This window comes from Prionailurus viverrinus, unplaced genomic scaffold (genome assembly GCF_022837055.1).
Source record: "Prionailurus viverrinus isolate Anna unplaced genomic scaffold, UM_Priviv_1.0 scaffold_38, whole genome shotgun sequence".
Taxonomy (NCBI): Eukaryota; Metazoa; Chordata; class Mammalia; order Carnivora; family Felidae; genus Prionailurus; species Prionailurus viverrinus.
The window spans coordinates 2,671,165-2,683,665 of NW_025927606.1; the positions used below are offsets into that span (position 1 = coordinate 2,671,165).

Sequence of the window (12,501 nt, forward strand, 5' to 3'; positions counted from 1 at the left end):
AGGTGGCTCCTTTCCCCAGCCAGAGTAATTAAATGCAATTTTACAGTTCGGGGAGCAGGACCCAAAGAAATAAATCCACACTAATGAAGTGGATGAGGCAGTTCAGGCAGAAGAAAAACAGGAACTCTCCCCAGCGTGCTCTGGAGAAGATTAAGGCTCCGGCTTCACCGGCCACCTGCTTATCGATCCAGGAAATTACCCGACACCTTAATAGCACCCTCCCCCACTCCCACTTTCCTCTGCTGCCCTGAGCTCTGGCTGATGCAATGGCCTACCAAGATGGGACCATGCACTAAGGGCTCAGGTGGAAACTGTCCTGAGAGCAGAGAGCAGTTAGCTGCCCTTCCTACGCTGAAACAGAACGTCCCCGCGCTGGGTGACAGCGCAGAGCTGCGACCTTTGGGCCTGGCACCGACCCCGGCCCAGGCCCCTGGGCTCCTCGGCTGTGGTTCTGCACCTGCAACGGCCAGGTCCGCAGTAAAATGAGCTGCCTCAGGGCGGTGGGGCTCAAGACACCATGTCCACATCCCCGTCCTGAAGTAGGAGCCGCGCCCGGCCAAGATGAGGGACCGAGGTGTGCCCGGGGCAACCAGCACTGGTGACCTTCACTGTGTGGCCCCGGGGAGCGGGCACAGGCTCCGTCCGGGCCCTCAGAGCCAACAGGGAGACGGCTGTGGTGTATTAACCACGTCAGCACTGCCATTCTCAGCACAGAAGACGAAACGGAGGCTCACAGTGGCCCCCTGTGCCCAGGTGTTAGGGGGCAGACCCTCTGGGGCCCTTCTGACATCCCCCAGGAATCGCAGTGAAGGGCAGGGACAGGATGAATTCCCTCTCCCTGCACCGGTACTGATCCAACCTGCTGCAGGGCTGGGATCCAGGATGGAAGGGCCCTGAAGGTGAGGCCGGGCTCGGGGCTGTTCCTTCCTGCCACCCGGTCCCAGGGAGCCTCTGCACACCGAGAGGGCGGGGCCGCCGGGGGCTTTTCCTGACGGCCTCACATTTCCTTATGTGGGAGTGTGACCACCTTACAGGGGAAGTGGGGGAAGGACTCTGGCGCCTCCGCAGCTAGCATTCCGCCACTCCCCCCCCCCCCCCCCCCCCAGCCCCAGAGCGCATTCGGCAAGAGGCCGGCCCATTGCATCATTCTTCCATTCATGCCCCGGGAGGGGGAGGTGGAGGGGAGGTGGAGCCTGCTTCTTCCGCCAGCCCTGCCCCCCTGAGCCGCGCCAGGCTCTAGAAACCCGGAACGGCACTGCCGGCAGAGCGCCACCGGCTCTGGTGGCACGACTTGCTCCCTGGGGTCTCTCCACACCTCTCCCCGTTTCTCAGGCTCCAGGACGGGGAGCTGGCTTGCCCAGAGACCCCAGCTCAGGGGGGCAGGACAGAGGCCGGGGCCCCTCTGTCGGGAGTGAGCCCTGCCCGCTCCCAGACCTGACCCACCGCTCCAGCTAGAACATCCTGAGCCCCAGGCAAGGAGGGCCGGCGGGCTGCAGGCTGGAGGGGAAGGGAACTGATCACAGAACAAACAGGACCTTGTAACACTTACTTCTTTTAGAAAAGGGATTGAAACATCTGATGAAATTCTAATGTTCACTCACTTTTGGCCAACGAGTAAATAAATGCTTGAACATCCTCCTTACTGTTCCTTTTTAAAACAGTTTCAAAATGAAATGAAATCTTAAGTAAATACACGAATTCATCAGGGACCCACTGTCCTGTGGCCTTGACAGAAGCAGCCCCGGGGTGCCGTCCAGAGCAGTGTCCGTGCATTTCGGCCACCCTGCCTTTAAGCTCCTACACCTTGACAAGATGCCTTCAGAAGGGGCGGGGGGGGGGGGATGCTGGGACTCTGGGTGGGAGCCCTGCAGGCTAGCTGTGTTGTCCCCGTCCCCCGTGGACTCGCAGCCCTCCCCGGCCGGGAGAGGACAGGTAACCGCGGGGCACTGCCCAGCGGGCCGGCTGACAGGCGGATGCGCTGTCGGGGAGCTCCCCACGCTGGCACCCCCAGATAAGCACGACGGAGTTGGCACGCGGAGGCAGCTGGGGCCAGGGAGATAAGCCGGCTTTGGGCTGCCCGAGGACAGCCAGGAGCGGGCTGGGCCCGGCCGCCAGGCCGCCATCCACACCGGGAGCTTGTCCTTCAGGGGTATGTCTGTCCCATCCTCGTCCTGCCGTGACCTCGACCACCTCGCAGGCCAGCAGGGCCCCCGCTTGCGACCCTACCTCCTGTCCAGATACACCTCGATGGTGGGCAGTGCTGCCCAGTGAAGGGGGACAGCCCCACGGCCTCACAGGACACCTGGTCACAGTCAGAGCCTGCCCCCGGCTCCAAGCCTGACTAGGGGGCTTCCGTTCCCGTCTGCAGACTCCCCCTCCTCGACCCTGAGCACAGGGTGTCCTGGGGGTGCGGCCACCGGTGGTGTCAGATGTGACTCAGGACACGCTCCCCACTCTGCTTCCCCAGACCTAGTGGGGCCACCTTCACAACAGCACAGGTGGCTGGGAGTGGGGGAGGGGGGAGCATACTCACCACCACCACTCAGGCCACCAGCCTCCTCCTGGCCCTGGCCTCTGCCCCTGGGAGGGGGTTATGTGAGCAGGACCCAGCCTGGCCCCACCTGACTTCTAGAAAACGGCCTGTTAGGTGTTCTGTTGGCTCATTCAGCTGTTCCCCTCGCGCAGAGGGGAGGCTCAAAATGCAAGGGGAGCCTGTTTTCATTTAAAAACAGCAAAAGAAAACACAAAAAAAGCACCCCAACTGAAGGTACCATGCTGATGAATTTATCAGGCCCAGTGATCAGGCCTGTGCTTCCTCAGGTAACAAAACCAGCAAGGATCTTAATAGCAAGAACAGTGTTTGAGCACCAGCTCTATACTCAGACTCACTCTATCATTCAGTGCCCTCCACGCACAGAAGGTGGCCCATTCCCTCTGCTGACCTGAGGTCAAATACACCAGGGGAGGTCATAAGCAAGCCCAACAGAACCATCCAGAAGCACAGCATCTGGCTACCGGCCAGTACCTGCTGATCAGGAAATCAAGTCCAATGTCCCCCCAGGCGGCCGCAGTGATGGATCCACCTCGCTCCTGGGCCAAGGGTCTGCAGGGACTGTCCACCCCCCCCAGGATGGAAGGACCCAAGGTCAGAGCCCCCAAGCCTAGAACCTCACTGCCTGAGTCCTGCTGAAGAGCCGCTAGTGAGCGAGGCTACCTCACACAGGTGGGGGACTCACTGGCAGGAAATGGCCAGATGGCACGGAGACGCAGGCAAACGAGTGCTGTTTGACCAGAGCTTTGCTGGCAGGCGGGAGGCAGGAGAGGAAGTGGCCGTCAGGCTGTGTCAGTTCCAGGAAGCTCGGCCAGCCTGGTCCCCCGGGTGTGCCTGGGGGAGCCCCGGGCCAAGGAGCAGAGCCGGCCTAAGACCGGGCTCCAGAAAGCGGCCAGGCTGTCCCTTGGAGCCTCCCCCCCGCCCCAGTCAACATCACGGTGTTCGAACCCCAAGCCTCAGCTGCAGGTGGCAGCTCCCGGGGCAGCAGCCGGTGACCGCACACTTGCTTAGGCACTGCGAGCGCAGGCTGGCATGGCCAGGCAGCGGGCGGAGCAGTCATCCAGGGGCCTGACTTCCCGAAGGGGCGCCCAGCCGCTCGGCGGGTCTCGTTCTGCCTCTGCCGTATTTATGCAAACCCACCCAGCACGCGCAGGGGCCCAGAGCTCAGCAGGTGCTCAGGAATGTGGGGCTCGCTCAGGTCCAGATGTCCTCGGGCTCACTGCGAGCCCCCTTCCAACAGAGCTTGGCAGCCGTGATCACCTGCCCCCCCTTCCTCCTTTCCTGCCTTAACTTTCTCATCCCTGCCAACGCAGATAGGGTCTCAGGCTCCAGGGAGCCCAGAGGCCCCCGAGGGCCTTGTAAGACAGCCAGTCGGGGCCCTACTCCAGAGCGTGAGATTCCAGCCAAGAATCTGCATTCCTAACTGTCCTGGTCCAGAGATCCCACTCGGAGAACCCGAGGGCGGCTTCACCTTCTTTGGGCTCCAAGAAAATGAGTACGTGGGACCCAACAACACCCCGGAACCATCTGAGAGGGCCGACCTCACTCTGGAATGTGCTAGAACACTGAACCAGTTCAGGTGACAGCCTGGCTCCAAGGAGTTGTTGAGATGGGACCCAGGGCTCCCTCGGCTCCCTTGGCAAAGAGGCCACTGCCTGTGAGAGAGGCCAGCGGGGACACCGGCTCTCAAGCACCCCCCCCCCCCCCCCCAGGTCTTGCTGATTCACTGCTTTTCTGTGAAAAGAAATGACTGATAGGCTAATATCACATTTTCAAATTCCCCAGAACACTTGGCTTTTCAAGTTCAAACGACCAGCCCTGGAGAGTACATGTTTCCGTATTTTTTTTTTTCCATTTTTAACCAGGGCTGGGTGACAGCTGACCCCACGGCCCGGCAGGCCGGGGGTCGGGGTGGGGTGGGGTGGGGGTGTCGGCCAGCCCCAGGAACGGGGCTGATGCATTCGTTCCCAAACACGCCAGCGAGAGGCAAATTCGGTGTGCTCCGAAATCTGCCAGCGCCCCGGCAGACAGCGACTTCTCACTTTGGCGGGCTTTTCTGAAGCACGAGTCCTGGAGAATGGGGGAGCTCTGCCTCAGCTCTGAGCGCAGCCCCGCCTTCTGACCTGCTGTGCAATCTGGGGCAGGCTACTTGGCGCGTCTGGGCCGCCTTCCTCACGGCAGCCGGGGGCGAATTCAACACGCGGGCTCAGCAGCACTCCACCTAGGTCACCGCAGGGTGTGCGGGTCTGTGCGGGACGGACCAGGCCGTTGCTCCCAAGACCCAGTGCCTGGCGATCTCCGCGGTGGCCCAGAACCACTGCCACCCCCCCCCCCCCCCCCCCCCCCCGCTCGGCACTTTTACTAAAGAAGGAAAAGGAGAGAAGAACCTGCCGGAGGTGCGGCGCCCGAGGGTGAGAGCACGGCCGAGCATCCAACCTGATGCCCTCCCCTGAGAGTCGGGTAAATGGAGCTCAGAGAGTTGTCTGACTTGCCAAAAGTCACACAGCCGTTACCAAAGGAGTGGGGAGAGACGCTCAGGTCTCCCAAGTCCAACTCCCGAGCTCTGGCCCCTGGAGCGGGGGGCTTCGATCCCGGCTCCTCGTGAGAAGCACCACCCAGCCCCCCACCTGCTGACTCGGACATACAGTCAGGCTGACACCCACCGATGGGGGCAAATCCCACAGAGACCCACCCACCACGCGCACACGGGTGATTCAAGCGTCCTGGGCACCGTCTCAAGGGAGGGGCCGGGTGGGTGCAGGGCAGTGTCCTGTGCTGGTTTAGACCAGAGTCTGAAGCAGGCCGTCCCCTCATCGTGGGGTCTTGGACAGGCGTCTGGCGCTCTCTGGACGGTGGGTTTCTCGCGCGGGCCCAGAGGGACCGTGCCCAGAAGAGTGCCAGCCAAGAGCATCCCGGGTGGGCATCCCCCCTGCGGGTCCATTAGGCGACAGGGCCTTCCTGGAGCTATAGTGTCTCCCTCCCACCGGGTAAAGTGGCCCCAGGACAGGGTCCAATCCCGACTCTGCTCCCTGGCCTCCAGCCCTGACACCGCGAACTGCGGTCTTCGCGTAGACCGGACGCCGCTGAGGCTCTGCGAGCCCCGCCACCTTGGAGAAGAGCCAAGGCTGACAAGCCCTCCCCCTCCGTGTTCCGGAAGCGGCTCACTGCCAAGAAGCCCCCGCCCCTGGGACTGGAGACCCTCACCCGTGACAGGCCCGACGCGGGCCCTCAAACTGCCTCTGCGCCCCGGCAGCGAGGAGCACAGCCGCCCTACCCCACGGATCCGTCGGAACAAAATGCCCACTGACCAAGACGTGGTCCGGCCTCCCATCCTCCCAAGACCCCCGACCCCGGTGCCGCTCAGGGCGAGCCGGCAGCCCGGCCTCTGGGTGGGGGGGACACTCCTCTAGCAGCGCCCCACCCGGCCGCCCTCCCCCCACCCCCACCCCGGACCCTTCCCTTAGCTCCGGGGGGGGGGGGATGTCTAAGATGATTGTAGGAAGACCCCCCCCACCCACACACACACACAACGCGCCCAGAGCCTGCTAACGCCTGAGTGCTGCTGCACGGGTGTCCAAATTACAGGTGGCTCCAGCCAGCCAACCCCCCTCCCCCCACCCATCCGCGGCAAATACAGGACCCACACCTCACAGGATAGGGCCATAGCTCCTGGTCCCTCCCCCAGCCCGTCCACTGCTGCCCTCCCCTGGCACATCTGCCCTGTCGTCTTTCATTTCTGGACAGTCCCTGTCACCTGCCCCCACTGTGATGAGATGGTTGACTCACACCCTCCGCAGGATCGGCCTGTGTGCCCCTGCTCTGAGCTCTGAAACACCAGCCCGGAGAGGCTAAGTGCCCAGCCCCAGGTCACACAGCCCCAGGGACTCACAGAACTTGCCTCTGCAGCAGCCCTGGGCCTTCCAGATCACTCAGGCTGGATGTGAATGTGTCTGTGCCAGGTTCGGGCAGCTCACACAGACCTGGACAAACCCGAGGCCGGCCAGAAGATCGCAGGGGGCTTCAGGCTCATGTTTCTGGGCAGTGGCCTCGGTTCTATACTGGCTACGTGTTGAGGGACTCACGGACAATCACAGACAATCAGCTGGGTCCCAGCAGCGCCAGATGTCTGCCAGCAAGCAAGGTCAGGCTGACTCGGGAGCACAGATCAGGTTGCAAACACGCGCCAGGAGCAGGAATGGGAAGTTGGTGCCCATTCCTCACCTAGCGGGAGGGGTGGGTGTGACCCAGGTCCACAGGGACAGGCGTGTGTGACGCAGGTGCTGGAGAGCCACCTGGGATAGCCAGCCTCCAAGCAAGAGTCCAGGATTCTGCCGGGAGCCAAGAAGCTGCTGGACTGGGCGGTGGTCTGGGGCGGGGCAGGGCTAGTCCTGTCGGCGGGATGAAGCCTGGGGGTGGGGACAAATGCGCTCTGGGTGGCACCCTGGGCCAGCAATCCAGAGGAGGGCGTGAAGGTCATGCCCCCTGAGGGCGGAGAATCAGGTATACCCCTGGTTCCCAGCACCTGCTATGGGTCACAGAAGGGGCATGGGGACTGGAGGTCAGCGTGGGCACAGGAAGGGGCGCACGCTGGGGGGCAGCGGTCCACCCCCCCTGCTCCAGAAGCTACTCTGCAAGGTGAAGACCTGGAGAGAAGAGGACAGGCTCCCTAGGCGGCTCTGCATCCAGGCTCTGGGGCTCGGTCAGGGGGAAAAAGCACTTCCCAGCGAGTCGGGGCCCACGTCTCCTCACCCCGGCTGACCGGGCGCCCACAGGTGGCGACCCTGGCATCTGCCGCTCTCGCCAAAGATGTGGCCTGGTGTCCCCACACACGTGGTGAGAAAAGGCAGTTCAGCACAGACAGTGCCATAGCCCCGGGGCTCTCGGCCCACCGCTGCCTCAGTTTCCCTGGCTGTAGAGAGGGGAGGAGAACACTGGTTTCAAAGGCTGGGGCAGGAGCCTGTGAGGAGAGGTGTGAGTTCAAGCACCGCCGGCTTGGAGACGTGAGATCCACCCCCGCCACCGTCTGCGGGCAGGGGTGTGAGAGCCCCGTGACTGGGCGCGCTTTGGAGTTAATACGCCCGCTACGCATTTCTGCCCAGAGTCTGCACATTCCACTGGATTATCAAAGGGGGTCCGTGACCCGGGGAAAACAGGGTCAGAAATGCCCACCCAGCGTCTCCCACTTCTCTTGAGGTCACGCGCTTTTGTGAAGTACCCCACAGGCCTCAGCTCCAGTCCCGTGATTCGGCGTGACTGGCTCTGCGGCCGGAGCACGTTCGTGTCTGGCTGGGAAAGGCAGATTTCAGTGCTCATGACTGGGCTGTCATCTGCACTTAGTTCACAGCTTGCGACTCTGGGGACACCAGCTCCTTGGAAACACCCAGAAGCCTTTGCCTCGTGCAGAGAGGGATTTGGCCCTGGCGGCCAGCAGGCGTTCAGACGCCCTGAAGCAGGCGATACAGTGGTCTACACATTGTGCAGTAGGGGTCTCACGCCTCCAGGAGCAGGTCACTGCCCGGAGCTGATGCAGAAGACTGCGGGGTGGGGGGGGGGTGGGGGGGGTACGGCCATGGCCTCCCCTCCCCCACTGGCCATCATCCCAATGGACTCACCCTCAGCAGGCCGAAACCCACAGCCAGCCAAACCCACCCCTTATCTGTGCCCTTCACCTACAGGACAGCCGGTCTCCTGCCCCTGAGGCAGGGAGGGACGATTTGTGTGACAGGCATTTCGCAACTCAGACCCCAGCCCCAGAGGGGACGCTGGTGTTCACCTCTCTCGCTTTTTCTGGTTCTCCCTCCCTCCTTCTTTCTGCGGAACTGGAACAGACCAAGTCCTAAGGTAGCTCGAGAGGTGAAAGGTGAACACCAGACAGAGAGCAGCGTTGAGAATAAGTTGCAGCCACCCTGTGAACTGGGGACTCTGTGTGCCGAGCTCATTAAATACCAGGCAGGGCCGTGACCCATTCCCATTTCACAGATGCGGAGTCAGACCGGGACATCCGAGTGGATCTCTTGAGACGGAACCCAGCTCTGCTCACGTGCAGGGCACAGCCACCCCACGTGTCTCGCACGAGAAGGCAGATCAGAGTGCTTTCCAGACCCCACAAAGGCCACCACCCTGAAGGGGACCACTCCGAGTTCTACAAGTGAGTCTGAGCTGTGGCTCTCCCAGTGGGCCCAGTACCCACCCCCCCCCCCCCACACACCCACTGGGAGAGGAGGGTGGGCCCCCAGCAGCCTGCAGCCACTTGCCTGACACCTTTGTGTGCAGGGTAGGGGTGACTATGAGAGGGGTGCCTCTCCCTTGACATAAAAGACCCAGGCAGGCGTCTGGACCTTGGGCCAGCTCTCTCTGCGGCCTCAGTTTAAAAACAATTCTTTTGTTTATTTATTTATTTTGAGAGAGAGAGAGAGAGAGAGCAGAGAAGGGGCAGAGAGAGAGAATCCTAAGCAGGCTCCGCACCATCAGCACGGAGCCCGATGCGGGGCTCAAACCCACAAACCGTGAGATCGTGACCTGAGCCTTGACCGACTGAGCCACCCAGGTGCCCCCAACACTGGACCCATTTTGCAGAGAAAGCCAGGGAGGTCAGAAAAACTGCCAAAACCCAAGTGAGGCTGGCGAGAATCTCAGCTCCGGTCGGAGTGACTTCCGCCCAGAAGGCGAACCCAGCAGCATCGAGGTTTCAAGCAGACCTCACCAACTGTCTGTGGAGCAAGAATGTAAACCGAGACTCAGGCCAGATGCCACACGGCCATCGGGAAAGGCGAACGCAGCGAGTTTCTCTCACCTTTACGGCCGAGAAACCCCAGAGCCGCACTATGGAGGGGCCCCATTATGGGTCATCTCGGACAGACTTACAAGAAAAGGGCTTTTATTCCCACCGATATCTCGAGACAGCAGGACCAGTCTATGCGCCAAAGCCAACCTGTTTCAGAACACCACTGTTTAAGCAGCAGAAAGCAACTTACGGTAGGATGTGCCCAGGGCACCAAAAGACCGACCAGCAAAACGGAGAACTTTGTTCTGGCACCCAGGACACGCTGCTAGAAGGAACGGGCCACCAGGCCCTTCCACGGGGTCCCACAGGGATGCGCTAGGTAGGGGCGGAAAGCAGTGCGGAGCGCCCTTCTTCTCGAGTAGACATTCTAGAACCGGGGCCTTTGTGGGATACTTGAAGAACACTCAGACACTTTCCGCGTGCCCCTATAAGGACAGGCCTGTCCCCCTGGACACCCGTAACCTTTCTCCCTGCTCAGTTCAGGGCGGCCTGTGCCAGCGAGCTCTGAGTTCTGTGAGCCTTGGACAAGCCCTTGGCCCTTTCCAGACGGAGTAAGGCTCTAGACTAGTGCTCTGCCTGCGGCGCGTCCCGTTCTGTAATGGAAAATCCTCTCTCCGTGGGAGAAAGCCACCCACATCCACCCACGAGGTGCTTCAGAGAAAAAGAGCCACAAGGGCTGATCGCCACGTGGAAACTGCAGCCCCCGCTCACAACTCACACTGGCATTGCCACAGCGCCACGGGGTGGGGGGGGGGGGGGTTGCCGGGCGGCTGGCAAGGCTGTACCCACCACAGTCCCCCTGCAATCCGTCTACTCAAACCCAAGAGCTTAAAAAAGTACAGGATTGATTTTTAAAGACTAGAGAACAGGCACTTTAAAGATACTATTTACTTCACTACGTTCTAGGCCCAGACGTTAAATCGTCTTGTAATAATAATATTGCATCATAAAGTCGTCCTGCCTTTAGACGGACTTTTCCCTACACGGCCCAATGTGTCATCCCATAAAAAGCCTCACCTCAACCCTACCAGAAGCCACGGGTTTTCCTGTGTTCAAGCAGATCGACTATTGCTGTAACTCTCCCTAGATTTAGACCAAAGTTTTTTTTAAGCTGAGATTCACATCACTGAGCGAGACCGCCCCAAAAAAGGCAAATAACGCTCCTTCAGCCGGCGTGGCTGCTCGGTTCAGGGTCTCAGCAAAGCGTGTGATGTCAGGCAGCCGAGCAGAGCTGCACGTGGGGTTCTGCTTCCTGGACTCCCCACTGTAGGAAACGTGCCTCCCCCTACACTACAGCGTGGCTCCCATGGGAAACCCGGTCCACACACGCCAGAATCCCCGTGGCACCAGCAGGCACTGCCGATCAGAAGCCACTCCCAGTAACGGCCCGGTCCCTGAGTCTCCTGGCTGGGACCCCGGCCCTGAATGCCCAGAGCCCTGCTCACCCTGGACCTGTACCCACTATCAACATTCGGGCAAATCCTCAAATCAGGTGGCAGGCAGTTCTGGAAGGCTGGCTGCTTCCACCTTGCAGGGCTCCTAAGAGGGGGGCCAAGGGGCAGGTGTAAAAGCCCCCCCCCCCCCCAGCCGAAAAGGACAGGAAAGTCACATGGCATTTGGTACAAATTATTTCTTTTGAAATCCCACGAGAAGACTTTTGGAAAGCACTCATGGGTGAAGAATGAACCAGGACTGTGCCCACCAACATACCCAGACCATGCCCAACATTAGGAATATGACCAGGGGCTGTTTCTCTGCACAGCTTGGGACCCCCGAAACCCACCCTCCACCCCCAACACACACAAATCTAATTTGCTGCCAACTCCCCCGTTTTACTACTAACTTTGACACTGCTGCCCAACCCAGCGACTCAGAATTCTGTCCCCACCGGTTTTGTATGAGCCAACCTCTGCTGACTCCTGATAAGCCGCTTTGGAGAGCAGAAATGAATGAATTTTTTTTTTTCTTTGACTACAATTTTTGTGATAAGCGGTCAGCGCCGAGAACCTCAAACGGTAAATGTGTTTTCAGACACTACCCGGAGCGGACGCTATCCAGAGGCAGGGACGCGTGCTCCAGCCTCTCTGAATGAAGCGGCTGAGGAAGTGGGACGTCTCGGAGACCCTGAGGGCTGGGACCCTGCTGACTCACCGTTGATTTCCCAAGGCACGCGAATGAATGAGACCCACGTGGGTTCTGGGAGCGGCGGCCTCAGCCAGCCGCGCGGCGCGGGGCGCCCCCGCCGCCGCCGCCGCCGCCCCGAGGTCGGTACTTACGCACGCAGAGGCAGGCCACGAGCTTGGCGGCCTCCTCCGGCACCGGGCAGGTGGGGAAGAGCGGCTTGAGCAGGTAGGTGGCGAAGACGAGGGCCACGATGTACTGCGAGGAGGGCCGGATGATGAGCAGCTCGATCCAGAGCTTCAGGAAGGCGGGCAGCGAGCCGTAGACCTCCAGCATGTACGCGTAGTCGCCCCCCGACTTGGTGATGGTGGTCCCCAGCTCCGCATAGCAGAGCGCCCCCACGATGGAGAAGACCCCGCACACGGCCCACACCACCAGCGCCAGTCCGGGCGAGCCCGCCTCCTTGAGCACGCCGGTGGGCGTCACGAAGATGCCCGAGCCGATGATCGTGCCCACGATGATGGCCACGCCGTTGAGCAGCGTGATGCTGCGCTGCAGGGTCACGCCCTCCGCGCCCTCGGCGCCCTCCGCGCCGTCCCCGCGCCGCGCCGCCAGCATCCGCTCCCGCGCCTGCCGCTCCTCCTCCTCGGCCGCCGCGGGGGCCGCGGACGCGCGCCGCTTCGGGCCGGTGCCTGCCATGCCGCCGGCCGGGCCACGAGGCGCGCGCGCCGCCGCCGCCGCCGCCGCCCAGCGAGGACCCTCTCCCGGCGCTGCGTCAGGCCCGGCGCTCCGCCCCTTTATACGCGGCCGCCGCCCCGCCCCCAGGCCCCGCCCCCGCCGCGCGGCCTATCCGCCTCGCCCGCCGGCGTCAAGCGGCCCCGCCCACGCGGCGCCGCGAGCGGGCTGCACCTGCGAGGACCGTGAGCCGGACGGACGGAGGGCCCGGCGCCCCCGACCCGGGCTCGGGGCTGCGTGACGGCGGCTCAGACGAGGCCCGCCTGCCTGCCCCGCCGGAGGGCGCTCCGGCCTGGTGGGGCGCGGTGGG

General features: G+C 62.0%; 1 protein-coding gene across 1 annotated transcript in view; it reads right to left on the reverse strand.

Annotated features, from left to right (window-relative positions):
- SLC7A5 (solute carrier family 7 member 5) overlaps positions 1-12,155 on the reverse strand; it is a 32,518-nt gene extending 20,363 nt beyond the window's left edge. Inside the window, exon 1 of the mRNA XM_047846244.1 lies at positions 11,612-12,155. Coding sequence (XP_047702200.1) covers positions 11,612-12,155 — 544 coding nt within the window. The remainder of the gene's footprint in view (positions 1-11,611) is intronic.
- Positions 12,156-12,501: the final 346 nt, after the last annotated feature.